The sequence below is a fragment of the Martes martes genome (genome assembly GCF_963455335.1).
Source record: "Martes martes genome assembly, chromosome: 4".
NCBI lineage: Eukaryota > Metazoa > Chordata > Mammalia > Carnivora > Mustelidae > Martes > Martes martes.
Window position 1 is genome coordinate 174146505 of NC_137891.1, and position 10865 is coordinate 174157369.

A 10865-nucleotide genomic window follows, 5' to 3' on the forward strand; every position below is an offset into this window, starting at 1 on the left:
TTTGTAAATGTCACTCCACAAGTTACTTCCTCTCATGAGAATTGGACCATGGTTAGTAACCTCACCTTCCTCTTTACAAAGTGTGGGGGGGTGGGGGGGTGTAGGAGTGTTTTTAGTCCACTGTATCTTTCCTGGAGAAAATGATCTAGTCTTAAATTGTGGCACTATGACCTACTTAGTACAAAACAACAACAGAAAATGTCTAAGTTCCATACAGTTCCCAGTAAAGTAAAAGTTTCATCAGTACTACCAAGAAATCAAAAGAATATACAAACATTAAGTCTGGCAAAGATTTATTAGGAAGCTTATTAGTTACGGTGAATAAAAACCCATGAACAGAAGAACTGAGATCTCCAATATCGGGCATTGCGCTTACGACACTAGTTAGAAGCTAATAAACAGTAAGGATGTCCCAAGGGGAATCTCACATAAGTCCCAATCTTATCCAACCAGGGTAACTCACAAACACAGAAATGCCCATGCTCTCCCCAGACTGCTTACCTCGGCAGTAAGAAAAAAGACCTCCTCAAGCTATTAAGCATCATGAGGTGATTCCTGCTCTTCTAGCTCTAACCATGGGACACTAGTACATGACAGACAACTCCAAGCTGGGCAACTTGACAAGAATGCTGAACGCTGACAGGAAGAAGGAGCAAGCAGGGACAAGTATTTCTAGCTGGAGACCCTCCTGATGGCTAACAGAAACACAATGCTGAGGGCTTCAGAAAGTTAACTGGAGCCCAGGAAATAGTTTCCATTTTTTAAAAAAACAAGTCACACAAAAATCCTGCCACAAAGCAACAAGACACTTGGGATCCCATGGCCACACTGACTGGAAAGGCAGACATTACCCAACGACTGCCAGATGCTGACCAGCCCAAGACTCAATTTCTAGGCCCTAAAGAACCACGATTGTCCTCAGCACCCACACTACCCTCTCCGGTGGCGTGGTATCTTCCATAGGCCAGGTTTCTGCAGCAAGCCCCCAAGACAAAGCTTGGCAGAGGCTGTGGCACCAACTCTCTCTGGAACCCTATCTCTCTGTCCTCCCCAACAGGATGCTGTACATCTTCACCAACACAGCGCCTCTGTGGGAGCCCTGGCCAGTCTTAGGAAATGAAGTGTGTCTGTGGGGTAACCTGATGGACCCTGTGGTCTGCTGGGTTGGCTGATGCTTCGTAATTGCAGATGGTCACCTCATGTCGGCGAAGCTGCAAGAGAAGTGAGAGTCTGGGTCAGCTGGTCATTTCCCAGGCCACACAGTGGAGTAGTCCCTATTCAGGTTCATTTCTGGAAGTCATCTCTTCCCCCTTCTGAAACTTTTATCCTAGAAGACTGCAAAGATCACTATCGATGATTCACCCCTAACTCAAAAGATTTATTCCCCCACTATTACGGTGCCATCATGAGAGAAGAGGACCTTATCTATCTTGTTTATTATCTTATCTCTGGGTACCTGGAACAAGAAAAGTTATCAAAAATGTCAATGAAGAAAAGAATCTCAAAGTGAAAAAAATGAATTGATATCAACTGTATTATTTCAATTCCCTTAAAAATACCTATGGCCTGTCAAAAGAGATGGACTGTTTACAGAAACGAAACCAAGAAAAATTATACACAGATCGAGAGCAAGTGGTATCTCACTTGCTCTTTTTTCCTTTCCTTAGAGTGCCCATATCACAGCATACAGATGTAATCAAATGTATGTACGTACGTGGGGGGCGGCGGGGGGGAGGTTAGGTATGCTTCCCACCCCTTCTTACCTCAGTCCATTCTCCTCTCAGACCAATATAGAAGACCTTGGTGGTATCAGCTCCAAAGTTTTTTGAAATATGAATTGAGAGATGATAGACATTTGAAAAACGAGAAATTCTAGAGAATGAAAGGAATGGATAAAGACACAGGTTAAAATTCAATGACTATCTCACCACCAGGACAAAAACAACAATTTCAGCTCCAATTTGTGGTTAAAACCCAGGTAAATGTTGGAGAACATTTGGACTCTTATGTATCATTCTTCTCTTCTGGACAAGAACTGATTCAGTGGAAACTGCCTGAGCATCTACCAGGTCCTGCTCCAAGCAATAGGAATAGAAAAATGAGTCAACACTGCCCTGCCCTCAAGGAGTAGGAATGAGAAATGCCGTCTGACCAGGCGAGGATTCTAACCCAAGTTCGGTGTTGATCTCACCAACCCTCCCGTAAGGAAAAAGAACCAGTGAAGACGTAAGGTGGTCTTGGGTAACGTGGCCTACTGTAAATCCACTATGCAAAGAGGAATTCTGAAACCATCTTTCCCAAGACCACCCGAGGAGATCACTCAGATCTGTCAGCTTACAAGTTTAACAAGTCTATGGATAGCACTCTATCTCTGCCAAAAATTAACCAAGCTAAGGATCAAGTTTCCTCCACTGTTTGAACTCATTTCTCATGCTAAGAAAGCAGGAAATAGGCCAAAATTAAACTGCAAGCTCAGTAAGTGCTAATGCATATATGTTCACTGCAAATGAACACCTGCTGCTCCTCAGGAGACGCCAGAGAGTGGAGACAGGCCAAGTGCTTACTTTGTAGCATACTCTAATTCTCCCGTAAGATCCCGATTCAGACTAAAGGTCTGATCTGGCTCCCTGTCTGTATCATCAAAGGACATCTGTGGAATGTTTTTGTACCTGAGAAAGAAAAGGGAAGAAAAATCAAGAAATGTGCCTTATCACACTGTGCATATTTTTCAGTTTTTCAAAACTCCTTATTGACTCAACTGCCTTCAGTTTTATCAAAAGGAGATCAAATTTTAGGAATGGCATTTTACTGGCATTTATACACAAATATCTTTAAACCAACAAGAAAAGAGCTGAGAACTGCAACATAAGCCAGTGGCATCTTTGAGTGGGTTAAGATCACATGAGAAGCAACACACAAAGAGGAGGCTCAAACCAGGTCACGTGCAGCAAATGCATGGAGAGAATCAGCAACTCAGCACATTCAGACCAAGCTGAGGAGGTTAAATGAAACAGCTTACTCATGGGAGAAAAAATACGTTTGGCAGAGAACTATTAAACAAAGTTAAGAGATAAGAGCAGGTAACTTAACCCTCGAGCAATTTTTGTGTTCAAAATTACCCTATATATTGAGTCCTCTTACAGTTCTTTAAAAAAATAAAATTTGGGGGTCTCCATTTTGAAAAGAGCACAAAAGTCTGCCAACTCACAACAAGCTTTGGAAAGTCAAGTAAAACTGCTAGTGAAGAAAAAGTTTTTCAAAGAAATATCTAAGAAACAGCTGTCTCTTCCATAACTCACAGTTTCTAAAGACCTAAGCCACACCCCCACCATCTCTACAGTGTTTTATTAACACACCCACACAGGAGGGGCCTAGACATTAGGGGCAGCAAAACACATGTAATTTAAGAAACTAAATGTTTGCTTCAAAGTGTTTCTAAGAATGATGCACAGAATAACAACAGTGAACATTTATGAGTAGCATTATGACAGGCAGTGTAGCACTGTAGTTAAAAGCAGTGTCTCCGGAGCCAGACTTCTAGGTTTAAAGCGTGGCTCTGTCACTTACCAGCTATGTAATTTTGGGCAAGTGATTTAACCTCTCTGTATCTGTTTCCTCACTTATAAAATGGGAATAGTGACAGTACATATCCCATACAATGATGAGATTAAACTGAATCAATTCTAAGATATGTACACTTTAAAATTTTACGATGGAAAATTTCAAATATATACAGAAGCAGAGAGAAAAATACAATGAATATCCATTTATTTATCACTCAGCTTCAATAATCAACATTATCCCTATTTCCTATCACCCCGATTTCGTTTGTGCTTGATATTTTAAAGCAATCCCAAACATTTCACTCATACTTTAGTATGGTTTTTTGTTTTTTTTTTTCTTAAAAGATTTTACTTATTATTTATTTGGCAAAAAGAAACACAGCAGGGGCGCCTGGGTGGCTCAGTGGGTTGAGCCTCTGCCTTCGGCTCAGGTCATGATCTCAGGGTCCTGGGATCCAGCCCTGCATCGGGCTCTCTGCTCAGCAGAGAACCTGCTACCCCCCCACTCCCCCGGCCTGCTGCTCTCCCTACTTGTGATCTCTCTGTCAAATAAATAAATAAAATCTTTAAAAAAAAAAGAGAGAGAGAGAAAGAGAGACAGAGAGAAACACAGTGAGAGAGGGAACACAAGCAAGGGGAGTGGGAGAGGGAGAAGCAGACTTCCTGCAGAGCAGGGAGCCCAATGTGGGGCTCGATCCCAGGACCCTGGGACCACCACCCAAGCCAAAGGCAGACGCTCAACGACTGAGCCACCCAGGCACCCCTTTAGTATTTATTTCTAAAAAGTAAGGACTTCTTAAAATACCACTCTTAAAATGATACCATTTTACAAAAATTAACAACTGACAATAATTCCTTAAAATTATCTAACACCTAGTCTGTGTTCAAATTTCATTAAGTACCAACTTAACCTTTCTAGATGTGTCAGTGGCATGTCACAGTTGAATAAGCAAATTTTTTTAAATTAATGGCGTATAAGAGAATTACAATGAATGACACCTTAGATCTGATAAAGTGTAATATATGTAAAGGACCAAGGACTCAGAACCAAGGACTATTTAAGTATTTGTACCTGCCCTACCATAACTGGACATTTATTATATTCCAGACTTACTGTAAACTCTTTACATGTTATGTATCATTCAGTCATCTCCACAGTCTTAAGAGGTTCACACTATTACTACTGTCATTTTACAAATGAGAGCACTGAGATAAAGAGAAGGAATGCCCCAAAGTCATGCAGCTCACCAGTGGTACAGCCAGAATTTGAACCCAAGCAGTTTATTCCAGAGCCCACTCTTCACCACAAGGCAACACAGACTTCTAGTTTTCTCAAGTCTATCCATCTCCCCAGTAAACAAGTCTCCAAAAGCATCAACTCTAACGTACTGTTTCCTTAAAATGATTAAATATGTGGGTTTGGTTTCAAATTCAAGTTTCTAACTTTCAAAGACAGTATCAATTTCTTAAATTTCTCACTTAAATTGACCAATTTTTCAGGAAGAAATTTTTTTAAGTATAAAGTTCTTCTGTTATTTCTTTCTCTACCACTCAAAAAAGTTTCCCCTTCTTTTAGGAAGGCTATGCTGGACTAAGGCAAGCTGTCAAAAATGGAGTACTAACCCTGGTAGCAGCAGATCCAGTGTTACAAGAGGTTTACAGAACTTTGCTAACTAAAGGACACACACATGCAGATGGAGAAGTAATTCCGTGTCAATGAAACACATGCTAAGATTTTAACCATGTAAAATAACAAGGGTAAATTTGGAAACTAACCCCAAGAGTAGAAACCATAAAGATCATTGAGATCTGCAGCTCGGTTACTAAGAAAACAGCAAAGTCATCAACAATTGGCATTTATAGGATGCTCTCTCAATGAATGGTGTCACAGCAAGTACTTTGAAAAGACACAAGCTACTGGCCCTAAAGATGCTTAATCTAAAAAAGTCGTTAAATCAGGAAGAGATAAGTGTATTCTGATGCAGAACAAGACCAAGATTTGGGGGTAGGGGGATATTTAACCCAGTAAAAAGAAAAAAGTGTGCCATTCTGGAATAAAGTGCTACCAGAGAAAAGAGAACTAGGAGCTTCCTGAGGGCCTCAGCCCTTGCCACTTACAGTCTCATCTCAGAGGGGTGTGAGTCATCGTCCTCTCCCATTATAATGATGCCTTTGAGCTTGACATTGCCTGTAAATCTGCCAGAATGCAAAAGAAGTTGTCAACCAGGGTATGAACTTTTGTGTAGCTATGTGACCCTGGACAAGACCCTTCCCCTTTCTGGGCTTCAGTTTAACTCATGCGTCAGACTTGTACCAGAACATTTCTAAGATCCTGTCTGCCTCTGGCATTCTGCAGTTCTAAGATATTTACCGTGACTCCTCAGTTATCTTTCAACAGATACATCTTTATGCTTTCCTCCTCAAACCCACCACACTGTATTTTCTCCCATTTCTAGAAACAGATGTGTGCCCTTGACACAACCAACGAATGAATCCTGAGAAGACAACTGGGTATAGCCTATCTAGCCTGAGGCAAACACCAAGGAGATACTTACGGAATATTAAACAGAAGCTCTTCATCTGCATCACTTTCAACAAACTGGAGGGGACGGGGAGTGGGGAGGAGAAAGCAACAAATATTTGCTGAGAGCCTACAATTTCAGGCGTCTTCCACCCTGTTCTGTGACTGGAGTTCAAGGCCAATAGCCAACCTCCCTGGGTGTTCCGGCACTTATTAACTTGATGCTAATAAGTTAATAGTCTATAGACCATCCTCTGGGAGGGTTCTTAAATGGGGAGCCCCTGAACTTCCAGACCCAACTAGCCTGCTGAAATTGTGTGTAAAAATCCGTGCCAGAGGGGCGCCTGGGTGGCTCAGTGGGTTAAAGCCTCTGCCTTCGGCTCAGGTCACGATCCCAGGGTCCTGGGATCAAGCCCCGCATCGGGCTCTCTGCTCAGCAGGGAGCCTGCTTCCTTCTCTCTCTCTGCCTACCTCTCTACTTGTGATCTCTGTCTGTCAAATAAATAAATAAAATCTTTAAAAAAAAAAAAAATCCGTGCCAGAGCGTTCAAACGGCTCTGTGACCCCACAGTGGTAAATGCTCTAGAAAGGGTATCTCGCTTATTCCGCCTAGCCTGTCTTTGGTCTGCATCAGGTGATATGATTAGGCAGTCAAACAGTAGGGAAAACGCCCTCACCGCCATCCTCCGCTACCTCCTGAAGCTCTGGAAGACAATACTGACTGTGTAAAGCCAAAGCGCCCCTTCCCCTCTCTGGGCCTCAGTTCCTCTATCCGCAAAATGGGGAGACTCGACCCTGTTTTCTTCCCAGGGGCAGGGCAGGTGACGCACGGGAAAACGCTTGGCAAGCGGGCTGTCGTTATTTTTAACAGCAGCACTGAAGCCGACAGAGCAGACGGGAGGCCCCGCGCGGGTCCCCGCCTCGCCCGCCCGCCCCAGGCCCCGGAAGGCCCACCTTGGAGCGGTCGGTCCGCTCCTCCCACGGCTTGAAGACGCCGCGGCCGCTGCCCTCCCGACTCTCGTTGAGGCACTGCAGCCGCTCCAGGTCGATGCGCAGGTAGAGGCCGTAGGCCAGGCCGCGCTGTTCGGGCGGCTCCTCCCGCTCGGCGGCGCAGCGACAGCCGCCCCCGCCGTGGCTGTGGCCGTGCGACATGGCGCCGCAGCCGCCCGCGCGTCCCCTCAAGCCCCGCCGCCGCCGCCGCCGCCGCTCGCACAGCGTTCACCCTACTCCGCTCCGGCCGCCAAGCGCGCCGCGGCCGCCGCGTCGTAAAAGGCGCCCCTGTGCGGCGCATGCGCCCGGAGAGAAAGGGGGCGGGACTCGGAGAGGGTTTGACGCTTGACCAGCGCTTGCGGGTGCCAGGGCGTCAGACCTGGAGGGGGACGGTGTGGCTCTCCCCGCTACTCGGGTGTGGAGATTGCAGCTCAGAGAGATTAGGCTGCCGTTCTGAGTAAATGATGGGGTTGGGATTCGAATCCTCCTCCTCATTAGGCTAAAGTCTGTGCTCTTTTGCCGCCAAAGTTTTTTGGGAGTTGGTCGAGGAAAGCGTGAGCAGTGATAAGGCACCGAGGGTTGCGAGCATAACGTTATCGCCGCCTCACATGTGCCCCCGCAGGCCTGTAGAGCTCACAAACTCCCTTTCATAACCACTCTCTTCATAGTGGGCTTAGCGGTCGAGAGCAGGCTTCACGGACGACCGGATCTGGAGACAAGTCCTGGGTCTGCTACTAACACTGTGACTCTCTGAATAAGTCATTTTCCCCATCCCGAGACTTCGTTTCCTCGTCTGTAAAGTGGGAATGATAACATGTTTCATAGGATCACAGTGAGTATTACATGAGATAATGAACTTAAAGAACTCTTCACAGTGGCTGACACATGGTAGAATTTCAATAGCTGAGTCAGATCTTGGTTCATATCTAAGCACCGCGGACTTCCTAGCTATGTGGACTTGGCCAAGTGACTTAACCTCTCTGAGTCTCAGTTTACCACCTGTAAAGTGAAAGGTTTGGACTAGATGACCTTTAAATTCCTTTGCCATGTGACATGTCAGAGCAGTTTTTTCAGATGGCTGGTTGTGACCCATTAATGGGTCTTAAAACCCATTTAGACAGTTGTGACTACCATTAAAAAAAATAAAATAGTGTATAATTTAAAAATTCAGACTATATCACACAATTTATAGAATTTTGGTTCCAGTTTGGGGTTTGTGTACTCAGGTGCAATGTAAAGTGTTTTTCATATTGTGGGTTGAAGTCAAAAGAATTGGAAGCCAATATTTAAAGTTGAAATGATTTTGGATTCAGAGTAGACTGCGTTCTTACTGCTGGTGGGGAGGGGGAAAGACAGAGGATGTAGAGAGAGTTATGGGATACTCTGGATATCCCTTGCCCTTCATGTCTGGCTCTGGAGTGCCCAGACAAGACTGGGGGCTGGTGAAATACAACAAAAAGATATCCATCTGGTTAAGTTCCATTCAAAAATATTTTGATGTCTGGGGTGACTGGCTGGCTCAATCAGTAGAACATGTGATTCTTAATCTCAGGGTTCTGAGTTCAAGCCCCACATTGGGCGTGGAACCTACTTAAAATAAAATATTTTGATGTCCTAGTTCAATTCTTTGTGAAATAGATGAGCTTGGTTCTGGTTCAGAACAGTACAAAGTCACAGATTATTTCTACTTTGCAATCGCAGTTTCAGGCCAGGAGCCTGGCAAATATTTGTTTAATTGGATGACAGAAGTCTTTCTTTGGGAAGACCATGTCCCACTGCAGGACTAATACAGGCCTTACCCAAAACAACTACTCACTTTTGGCTTCTTTCCTGTCATTTTCATCACTGTCATCCTTTACTGATTTGTTGAGCACTAGGTTCCAGGCATTATACTTGTGATTCTGTAGATTACCTGGGCAGTTTTTTCCTGGGCCAGTTTGGCTTGGACTGGGTAATTTGGAATGACCCTACTCACCTGTCTGGTTGATGCCGGCTGACCACTGAGGCAGCGGGGCTATACGCCTCTAGCAGGCCACCTTAGCTTAGTCACGTGGTTGCAGTTACGGAGTTCTAGAAACAAGAGATGGAAGACCCAATTGCATGAGCACTTTTTAACCCTCTGCTCCTGCCAAATCCAAACTCAAGGGTGGAGGTATTGACTGCACCTTTTGACCGAGAGAACTACAAAATCCTGTGGCTCCTTTCCCGTCCTCCCCAATATATCTGTATTAATTATCTTTTGTTATGCAACCAATTACTCCCACACGTAACAGCTAAACAAGTTAGTATTTATCTCAGTCTCTCTGAGCCGGGAATTTGGGAATGGTTAGCTGGGTGGTTCTGGCCCAGTTCTCTCATGAGCCTAGAGTCTTTCAAGGCTTGACTGGGTCTGGAGGATCCACTTCCAAGATGGCGCACTCACATGGCTGGCAAGTTGGTACAGGCTCTTGGCTGGAGGCTTCAGTTCATTTGTCATACACACCTCTCCATAGGACTGCTTGAGTGTCCTTAGGACATAATATCTGGCGTTCACCAAAGCAGAGAGAGCAAGGAAGAAACCACAGCGTGTTTTATGTGCTATCATAGAAATCACGTATTGTCAATTCCCGGATATCCCATGGTTCCACAGGTCAGCCATATTCAAAGTGTGAAGAACCTGTGTCAGGGTACAAAGAGCAAGAGATAGAACTCATTAAACGCTGGCCACCACACTACCATCCATGCTAAGTGACCACTGACAATGTCTTTCGTTTTCTCTTATACTTAATTGGTAATTTAAGCGAAGATAAAATTCATCTCGAATTTTGAAGATACTGCTGTTTTCTTCTAGCTTTGAGAAGTACACTGCCATTCTGATTCTTGATTTTTTGCATGGGTGTCCCCCCTGCTCCCTTTCTGGAAGCTTTTAAGCTTTTCTCTTGGTCCCTGGTACTCTGAAATGTGATGATGATGTGCTTTGTTGTGACTCTTCTGTGAGTCACTGTGCTGGAGACCTGATGGACCCTTTCAGTTTTGGAATCTTAGAACAGAACGTGAACATACAGGTTAGGACATCTGCACACATGTGCACAAGGCCCCTTGCAGAGGAATGCAATTAGGGGCATGAAGAAAAGGGGGCATGGGGCTACCGTCCTGCTTTTCTACCTTCCACCACCCTCTAGAGCAGAGCTCTGAGAAGCCAAGAAATTTGAATGTGGCCTTCCAGGTCATTGTGAACGTTTATTTTTCAAGGTAGCCCAATAGACTGTATTTCATTGAACAGTTCATGAAATCCATTTGTAACTTTTTAAAAAGATTTTATTTATTTGAGAGAGAGACTGAGAGCACCAGTGGGGGTCGGGGTAGAAGGAGAGGGAGAAGCAGACTCCTCACTGAGGAGGGAGCGTCCTGGGATCATGACCTGAGCTGAAGGCAGACGGTTAATTGACTGCGCCACCCAGGCGCCCCTCATTTATAACGTTTTTTTTTTTTAGATTTTTTTTTTAATTTGACAGATAGAGAGAGAGAGATCACAAGTAGGCAGAGAGGCAGGCAGAGAGAGGGGGAAGCAGGCTCCCTGCTGAGCAGAGAGCCCGATGCGGGGCTCGATCCCAGGATCCTAAGATCATGACCTGAGTTGAAGGCAGAAGCTTAACCCACTGAGCCACCCAGGCGCCCCCATTTATAGCTTTTTAAGTATGCCTCCAAGGTGTGTACTTTTACCCCAGTCCTGCAAATAATAGGTATGGCCTGCTGGGCAAGTTGCTTAGTTACTCTACTCAGATTTGTCATACCTAAAATGGCAATAATAA

At 44.7% G+C, this 10865-nt stretch overlaps 1 protein-coding gene across 1 annotated transcript; it reads right to left on the reverse strand.

Moving 5' to 3' along the window:
- Nucleotides 1-276: 276 nt before the first annotated feature.
- Nucleotides 277-7349, reverse strand: PITHD1 (PITH domain containing 1). The gene is made up of 6 exons (XM_080802209.1): nucleotides 7039-7349; nucleotides 6119-6162; nucleotides 5682-5759; nucleotides 2565-2669; nucleotides 1764-1872; nucleotides 277-1211 (listed from the first exon to the last, which is right to left on the reverse strand). Exons 1-6 carry the CDS (start codon nucleotides 7234-7236, stop codon nucleotides 1110-1112), a joined length of 636 nt encoding a protein of 211 aa, XP_080658335.1. The 5' UTR covers nucleotides 7237-7349; the 3' UTR covers nucleotides 277-1109.
- Nucleotides 7350-10865: the final 3516 nt, after the last annotated feature.

Coding starts and splice junctions, on each gene's coding strand:
- PITHD1 (XM_080802209.1), bottom strand. CDS start 7,236: ATGTCGCACGGCCACAGCCACGGCGGGGGCGGCTGTCGCTGCGCCGCC. Junction 2,670..5,681: donor CACCCCTCTGAGATGAGACT/GTAAGTGGCAAG, acceptor TTTCTTTCTCAG/GTACAAAAACATTCCACAGA. Junction 1,873..2,564: donor GAATTAGAGTATGCTACAAA/GTAAGCACTTGG, acceptor TTCATTCTCTAG/AATTTCTCGTTTTTCAAATG.